The sequence below is a fragment of the Schistocerca americana genome, chromosome 1 (genome assembly GCF_021461395.2).
Source record: "Schistocerca americana isolate TAMUIC-IGC-003095 chromosome 1, iqSchAmer2.1, whole genome shotgun sequence".
Lineage (NCBI taxonomy): Eukaryota > Metazoa > Arthropoda > Insecta > Orthoptera > Acrididae > Schistocerca > Schistocerca americana.
In genome coordinates, this window is record NC_060119.1 from 606,914,534 (window position 1) to 606,923,594 (window position 9,061).

Here is a 9,061-nt window from a genome sequence, read left to right on the forward strand (position 1 = left end):
TAGTAGTACAACATCTGTTAACGAGGTTGCCAATCTGCTGGTTACCAAGTTATCTTTCGACGTGAAAGTGCAAGATTTTTTATGTATTGGCTATTAAAATGACGGCAGTAAGAGAATACTGAACATGAAATCTGACAAACTGTAAATCCACCTCATCAAAATTGTAAAATTCAGCGCCAATGAAAACAGCGATAACGCCATTCATTAACATAAAGTACACAGCCTGCTAATAATTTCCTGAGTTCGCTGGCAGCACCTGCCTGACGCCGAAGCTGCTGCGAACCAATAGCTGACAACGTCCGGCGATGTGGTGCGCAGTGGGGGTAACGTGGCGCGCAGGCCTGCAGAGAAGTTGCGCGTTTATAAATGGTTGCGCGCATGACGTGCCGGTTAGCTGTCGCTTGTGGAACTGTTCTGTGCTGGTCAGAAGTTCAGTATCACAGTCACACCACGAAAGGAAAGACGTACCGGCAATGGCAGTACCGAAAGTGAAGTTCAACAACGGACAAGAGTTCCCTATTTTTGGCCTAGGCACCTGGAAAGTGAGTAATACCGCTGCTCGAACCAGATATTGTTGTTAGTTTTACCACAATAGTGCTGTCAAGTGAGGTACCGCATGTCTGCGTTTACTTGCTGTTTCGCAGTAAACGAGCGGTGTAAGAATATAATGCATTAGTATATGCAACGCGTGTGAGCCTACGATTTGACAACTAATTTTTAAAATATGAAGTGAATTTTTGCACCAGGTTTGTGTATTCACTAAATCCCAAGGAATTGTATTTCAGTTTGTATTGGCGACAAATGCGTAGTGGCAGCTGTGTGAAAGTGTTCCTAATTTAACCAAACTATTTGTCTTTATGTTTACAGTCAAAACCTGGTGAAGTAACAGACGCTGTTAAACATGCATTTGATGTTGGATACAGGCACATAGACTGTGCTTTTATTTATCAGAATGAACCTGAAGTAGGAGCAGCAATAAAAGCCAAGATAGCCGATGGCACTGTAAAGAGAGAAGATATCTACATTACCAGTAAGGTAGGCATAAAAGAATTTGTTATACCAAAACTTGTAACTTAAAATTATACCATTATCTGGTAAAATTGAACATAATCTAAAAGTCATTGGAAAATCTTTCAGCTGTGGAATACATGCCATCGCCCAGACTGTGTTATCCCTGCTCTGAAAAACACGCTTAAAAATCTAGGCTTGGACTATTTGGATCTCTATCTCATCCACTGGCCAATGGGGTACAAGGTAGGTAGAATATATCAATAGTTAAGTAAACTGAATAGTGCTGGCTTTGTCTATAAAGTATCAGTGCAAGAATCATGTGATCTGGCAGGTAGCCGAAATTTCTTTAAAAGAAATATATGTGGACATTCTGTAACTTTCAGCCCTTTTTTTGTGTAATAGTGCTGGAAAGGTAGGTATATGTTGTGTGCTTTGACAATTTTAAGTGCTGTTTGTGACTGTATACGAGTTGCTGATGCACTGGTTAAATAAGCGAAGCTTTTAATCGCCTCACATATGAATGTGTAGGTCATTCGTTAGTGGTAATTTTGTTAGGCCTACTGTACACAGCATAAGCGTTTCATTATTTTTAAAGCTGTGTTGTAAAAAAAATTATTGAATCAGATCTGCCGTCAGTTTCTCATAGCAGTGGCTCTTGATTTGCAACTAAACATAATTTCAGAACTTTGAACATCTAAATAATAATTTTGAGGCATTGTAATGCATATATTGCTAAGTATTGAAGGAAAAGACACCTGATGGTGTAGACCAGTGGTGCTATTATGACATCGGTCACACATTTTTACACTCTCGATGTCTGACCTGTGTAGGAAATTTAAATGAGGGTGTTATTGTTATTGGTGCTTTCAGATAGATTAAAAATTTGAAAATCAGACCAAATTGGAAAATTTGGGATTTTCATTAGGGCCATAAACAGATCCACAGAATGGAGAATGTACTCATATTGTCTTGACACATTCTTTATTCTTCACCATCTCACAAGCAAACTGTTGATGTTCAAAATAAGGTATACATTGGTGCAGTACAGATTAGTCCTTTGAAGGAAAAAAATAGAGAGATATTGCTGATAGTGTCAAAAGTTAGAGCAATTTCATCAATACAGCCCTTGTATTGTACTCTTTTTTTTGTTGTAGGAAACACTTGTCGCGTACATTTATTCCACATAGTTCCATAAATCCCATCCTAAAGGACAGCCTTCAGGGATATGGAACAACTCAAACTGGACATTCATTGGTAGAAACAGTGAATTGAAACTGGGGCAAACCTATGTACATTAATAAATATTGTGCAGGTTTTTTTTCCATATTTAAGGGGCCAAATGACTTGTAGGGTTTTAGGCCCCTTAAATATAACTTCAGGTACTTTAAATCTGGTTTGAGTGTTATTCTTGATTATTATGAAGTCATAACTTTGAAACTAATATGGTACTTAAACGGGACATAGGATACAAGCTTTTTCAATAACAGGTGTAGCTCTCTTCTACCTATCAGACTGTTCCAAAATTGGTATCTGGGACAGTCTTTCAAGAGAGTTGCTTTCTATGAACATCATCACCAGTAAGTTCATTATTTAATCCATGCTGAATTGTGATTTGCAGATGAATTCCAGTGAATTAAAGTGACTCTGATGTCACCAGTGATGGAACTTGCCACCGTTGATGGCTTGTTTTGTCGAAATATATAGCTTATAGCTATACTAGCAGAAAATGATTTTAACCTTTCCCTCCTCAAGGAAAGAACTATGTTATGAAGGCTATGCTGGTGCTGTGTACTTCTTATGTTTGGCAGTACTAAACATTTTGCCTCCTGGATGTAGTTCGTGGCCAACTCTGTCTTGTAATTTTATAGTTTGCTCAAGTGAATTTTTGTTTTGATACAAACAAGTTGTTCATTAATATGTGCATCAAAGGCACTACATATTACCGTGTACATGGATGAGATCAGGGTAAAGGTGGTGAAAGTGTAAGATTTATAAAATTAAGGCTGTCACGGCTGACATTTGTGATGTTGCTGAAATTTGTATTAAGGGTGTTAGGCTGTGGTCCAAGCCAAATTATTTCTGTAACATTTAGTCTTCAGATACTGGATACATCATAGAGGCTTTGATGACTCAAAGTTGGTGCAGAATGAAATAATCCACTTAATGGTTGGTTTGTGACTCAGACTACTGCCTAAGATCACGCAGTCGTGCTGACTTACCCTATGGTTTTTGTGTGTGTGTGTGTGTGTGTGTGTGTGTGTGTGTGTGTGTGTGTGTGTGTGTGTGTCTTCTGGGGAAGAGTTTGTACTGGTTTTTTTTCTTTTTTTTTTTTTTTTTTCGTACTAAGGCCCACATGATGTCTAATTTCAATACTCTTTTGTTAAAGTTGTTGTTGTGCATTTGTATTTCTATGGCCCCTCTGTACATCCTAGTGTTGTACTTCTTAGATCATGCTAAAACCACATTTCAGAGAATTAATTTGGTGTTTTCTTATCCTAGTACATGATCTTCTGCTGCTGATTTGTCTTTTCCCAGTGACTATTGTTATTGCATTCCTTAAGGCAGTTAAATGCGTCTTTTTCTAGTTCCTATGTGCACTTCACTCAAAGCAATGGATTTTACACACTCTTACTGTTGTAAACTGCAGGCATAGCTTCTTTGTAGTATACAAATATTTGTGCACCTTTGTTGAAGGAAACACGATATCAATATTGCGTGTTCTTAGCAATTTGCTGAAGTGCCCTTTGGCAGTATTTACAAATTGAACAAAACCTTTCCTTGTAGTTGGTTCTTCTTTGTTAGAAGATATATACATTTTAGGATGTAGTACCCTATTTATCTCTTTGTTAGTGATCAGTTAAGGCCTCCAGAAGAAACAAATATTCTATCTTCCACATGCAGTGGTTAAGATTCTTTTAGCCCACTCCACCAGTGTTTTTATCACTCTTCCTTTCTGCTTGGGATGATTACTTTCTGTGAAGGTATCAAACCATGTGGCTGAGCTTCTTGTTGATTTCAGGGCATAACGCTCCATAATGTTTTCGAAGTACCCGTGCACCCAAAAATCAAAATGAGTTTCTGTTTTTTTCTCCATAGAAAACTTTAATATTATTCAGAAGTGATCAAAACAGAAGAAATGAATTAAAGTTTGTGTTGTGGCTGGGACTGAAACCCAGGTCTTCTTGCTTGTTAGGCAGAAATGCTAACCATTACACCACCACATGACAATGGTTAACATTGCTGCACGAACTACCCAAGTTGAGTGCCCTCCCCAACACAAACTTCAATTCATATCTTCTGCTTATTTTCCCTTACATTGTCACTACTGCCAGGGCTCTGACATCGGAACGCTGGGGTGCTATTCGAATGTCAGAGAGCCCTGGGAAAATAAGCAGAAGATACGAACTAAAGTTTGTTGGGAGGGCACTCTACCTGGGTAGTTTGTGCAGCAGTGTTGACCATTGCCCTGTGGTGGTGTAATGGTTAGCATTTCATCTTAGCAAGCAAGAAGACCTGGGTTTGAGTCCCAGCCACAGCAAAAATTTTAATTCTTTTCTTCTACTTCAATCATTATCATAGATAATGAAGAGACTTAAGTCTCAGAGAAACATTTAATTATGAGATTATTCAGAAGATTCAGAAATTCATGAAGCTATTTTTCTCAAAGAGCCCATGTAATGAAAGTATCATCCACATACCAAAACCAACATGAGGGTTTCTTCTTTGCCATCTGAAAGGCTGCTGCTTCTAGATTTTCCATATAAAAACTCTCAGCTGCAATGAGTGGGTTCCCCATAGCCAAGCCATCAATTTGCTCATAAAATTTGTTGTCCCATTCAAAACAAGTTGAAGTGAGACAATATTTAAAGAGATCTAGCATATCCTTTGCGAAAATACTTAATCTCATTAGAGGAAGCATAATACACAGTAATAAAACATGAAAACTGAGCACATCACTTGGTTTCAGCCTGAAGGATTTTAATTTTTAGATAAATTGACTAGTGTCTATTTTGCCTGTAAGTGGCTGAAGGAAAGTGGCTTAGTTATTTGGCAATCCCTTAGGTTGGACAATTGATGGTGCTAGCAATTGGGCTGAATCTGATTTAGATACAGTGTCTTCTAAATTTAAATGGAGACTCCACTGAGAACTGAATGTGTCTAACTTATGAATGGGTCCAGTGGTGGTGGTGGTGGTGGTGGTGGTGGTGGTGGTCGTATGTGTTCTATCAGCTGACCCTTTCTTTCAGTCAAGTGGTATCACAGATTTTTCTCCCCGGCTCTATTCAGTACATCCTCATTAGTTACATGCATTCTTCTGTGATCACCACATTTTAAAAGCTTCTATTGTCCACAGTTCGCTTCCTTACAGTCCACTTATGGTGCACATTTTAACTTTATAAACATGTTATTTCATTCACTTAATTTAAACCATAATTAATTTCAGGAAGGAGATGAACTCTTTCCTAAGAAAGATGGAAAAATGTTATACAGTGATGCTGATTATGTTGACACATGGAAGGAAATGGAGAAGGCTGTGAAATTGGGTCTCACTAAATCAATTGGTATTTCAAATTTCACTGAGGAACAAACTGATCGTATACTGGCTATTGCTGAAATAAAACCTGTTACAAATCAGGTAAGTTATCTATCTATATATATATATATATCACGCACACGCGCACACACACACACACACACACACACACACACACACACACACACACACACACAAACAGAAATCAGTTTTTAGTGTTTTGCAGTGTCTTTTGTAATATGTTACCTACTGCATTATAATAATAATAATTATTATTGTTTATGCTCTGAATGCTGATAATTAATATAAGTTAATTTGTGTTACATTCATATTGTAAATAAATATCTGTAAAATGTGTTGAATGTCATGAAATCTTTTTAAAAATATTTCTGTAACAAGCATTTTTACAAAAACACAGTGAGAGGAATGGTCTACATGTGTTTGGGAAACACTTAATTTCACAGGTATCACCTTTCACAAAAATTGGTCCTCTATTTGCAGGTTGAATGCCACCCATACCTCAACCAGAAAAAGCTAATAGAGTATTGCAAATCCAAAGGAATTGTCATTACAGCCTACAGCCCCCTTGGATCGCCAGATCGTCCATGGGCGAAACCTACAGATCCGCAGCTCATGGATGATCCCAAGTTAAAGAAAGTTGCTTCAAAATATGGAAAGTCTACTGCACAGATATTATTGAGATACCAGGTCAGTTATTTGATAATGTATAATACTGCATGCATGTTTATTATAAGGTGTCATCACAGATACGGGTATACAAAGTGAAGAAAGATGTGGCTAGTGGTAGTTGAAATTTTACTCTGGTAATGAAATTCTCCAGAAAATTACTAAACAAACAAAGTAAGCTTAATTATATATTCAACATTTGAAAGTCTTGGATGGAGTACTTGGAGTTTTGTAGTATACAGGCATGTCACAATATTGAATTCTTAGTTAAAACTTTCAGACAATATCTTTTTATATGCCTGCCTACTTTTCATTGCATGAGGAAACTGGTTTCTTTTATGCTTTCTATTGCCCTATTAGCTTATTCAAGGAAATTTGAATTTCAGGTTCAGCGTGGCAACATTACCATACCAAAATCTGTAACAAAATCACGGATTGAAGAAAATTTCAAAATATTTGACTTTGAGCTCTCAGCTGATGATATGGCATACATAGATACATTTGACTGCAAGGGAAGGTTCTGTCATCTGAATGAGTATGTACATTCTGTGTTTATATTTCTGGCATAGTATACGTCTGTTATTTGATAGTGGTTCATACTTCTATTTATACTTTTTTGTTTCTTTCAGTGTGAATGATCACAAGCACTATCCTTTTAAGGATGAATTTCCAGTAAAAAGTTAAACCTTATTGGAAGGAAGAGGAAATGCCAAGAGAAAATTATGTAAAATTTAATGATGTGAATATCATTTAATCCTCATTAAACTGACCAAAGCTCTTGTCCTTAACCCAAGAATGTGTCAAAGCCCATGATTTTGTATGGGTTTCTCATTCTCGCTGCATTTTTAACTCTTCGTGAAGAAAATGTACTGCACATGCATACTATGTTTGCTGTTAATTACATTGAACTTGTATCCTGCACAGCCAGCTGTATTAAATTAAACTTGTTTGCTGAAAGTTCTTGTTCTGGAATTTTTGGGGGTTAAGTGGGAGGCTACACCAATGGTCCGTTGATTTTGATGCACTGACTGACTGGTGACAAGTTAAAAGTAAACCTTGTTTTTGAAGGGAAGGAGAGGGGATATAGTCATAACATAGTTTCATAATATCATTCCATTACTTTCTTCCTTAACTTTGTGTTGACAGTCTATTACAGGATAAATGCAGTCTACACAACGCATATTGAATAAGACACAATTTGGTGTATGTCCATTTATTTTTCCCAATAGTCACCATAAAAGAAACTTGGATTATATTCATAAAAATACATTGTGAATTATTAGTTGCTGGTAAAAGACTGCCTGTGTGGTAATAATGTGATACGTGTTCTGATAATCTGTATTATTGTGTAATTTTTTCACTAAGTAGTTTACCTTCAGTTTTATTAAGTACTTCTATCCATGAAGAAAAATAGAATGTAAGCAGATGGATTTGAACCTGCAAAGCTCTGGTAAGTCAGTAACTGCTGCATAAAGACTTCCCTGCTTAACTTACTGGTAGGATCCTCTTACCCAACAGGCACATAATTCTGCAGTAATTTAGATGTTTTCCTTGATGTGGTAACAGTATTGAGTTGCATTGAAAGACAGTCTAACATAGCAAGTTAGGTCTGTTGTCACACCATTTGTTCTATAATAGCCAATGACAGGATATGGTTAGATATACCCAAATCAGCTGGAGTGTAGTAGCTACTTTATTCATGTGTCATGTCTCAATAACAGATAAATGTCTCAATAATAGATGCTAGCATTGCTCTTTGGGAGGAAGGGAATTTGATAGTGTTGAAGACCGGGGTATGGTATGAAGTTTGAGTGCACTGCACATCAGCATATTAAACTGTGCCATGATAACTAGAGAATCCAATTAGGCATATAGGAACTGGGTGCTGGCATGTGACACCAGTCCAGGATAATGACTGGAAACACATCATGCAATGTGGTTGAATATACTACTGAGTTCCTGAGGCTGGTGGACACAGTACAACACTGCATTCGTGAGGTTGACTGCAAAGCAGATATGCGACCATTAAGGGGAAGCTCCACGATAATCATAGACTATTTTTCAGTGTTTGCTTGAAGAAAATGACTAGCAGCATGTAATATTTTCTGACGAATGAGTATTTTTCACAGCAGTTGATAGTGTGTCTTTGGGCTTTACACCTGTTGTGACCTCAAATACCTTAGTCATCTGTGTCAGTTTTGGCTCAGAATGTGTTCCTATTTGTTTGGGATGCTTTGCAGGTCAGGCTTGATGTTACCTAGATACTCATATTATGGGTAACACTGTTTCCATCAGTGCAACAACTATGTTCTGAGGGCTTAATCTGTTTCCAGAAGGCTTGGTCTCCAATAAACATATCAGTTACAGCACGGGAGTGGTTTGCCGGACTGAATGAGATTTCTCTTCGTGAACGGCTCCTTCCTGCACCAGACCTCAGCCCCATCAAAAATGTATGAGTGAAGACAACAGGGACTGTGAGAAAATGGCATAAACCTGTCCTAAGAATCATTTTATGACCTTTAGAATGTCACATAGCTGCCTGTTAGGTGTTGGTAGGCTGCAGATCCACTATGAAGTGGAAGGCTTTGAGTAGGGTATTAAGTGGCAAAGAAACCAAATGCTGTGACTTGTTAAGTAGTTCATTCTGTTAATTTTTTTGGTTTGTGTAGATTAAACAAATTAACCCACAGAAACTAGTAACAACTGCCAAAAATGGGATTGTCTGAACACTGCCACCTGCAATTGCTTATTGGTCTGTTGACTGTCACAAAACTGTGAAGTCTGTACTAAGTGCTGTGATATTTGGGCATTAATTACTGTTCTACCCTT

The 9,061-nt window shown here is 37.5% G+C and overlaps 1 protein-coding gene across 1 annotated transcript; it reads left to right on the plus strand.

Annotated features, from left to right (window-relative positions):
• The first annotated feature begins 290 nt into the window (after nt 1-290).
• On the plus strand, nt 291-7,189 carry LOC124607163 (aldo-keto reductase family 1 member B1-like). Its single transcript, XM_047139379.1, has 7 exons — nt 291-542; nt 868-1,035; nt 1,138-1,254; nt 5,456-5,647; nt 6,047-6,253; nt 6,619-6,767; nt 6,862-7,189. Exons 1-7 carry the CDS (start codon nt 306-308, stop codon nt 6,914-6,916), a joined length of 1,125 nt encoding a protein of 374 aa, XP_046995335.1. The 5' UTR covers nt 291-305; the 3' UTR covers nt 6,917-7,189.
• The last annotated feature ends 1,872 nt before the right edge of the window (nt 7,190-9,061 follow it).

What these genes read in the sequence shown, in the direction of transcription:
- LOC124607163 (XM_047139379.1), top strand. Translation starts at nt 306, where the DNA reads ATGTGGTGCGCAGTGGGGGTAACGTGGCGCGCAGGCCTGCAGAGAAGT. An exon ending in TTGGCCTAGGCACCTGGAAA is followed by an intron (nt 543 to 867) that starts GTGAGTAATACC and finishes TTATGTTTACAG; the next exon opens with TCAAAACCTGGTGAAGTAAC. An exon ending in AGGTTCTGTCATCTGAATGA is followed by an intron (nt 6,768 to 6,861) that starts GTATGTACATTC and finishes TGTTTCTTTCAG; the next exon opens with TGTGAATGATCACAAGCACT.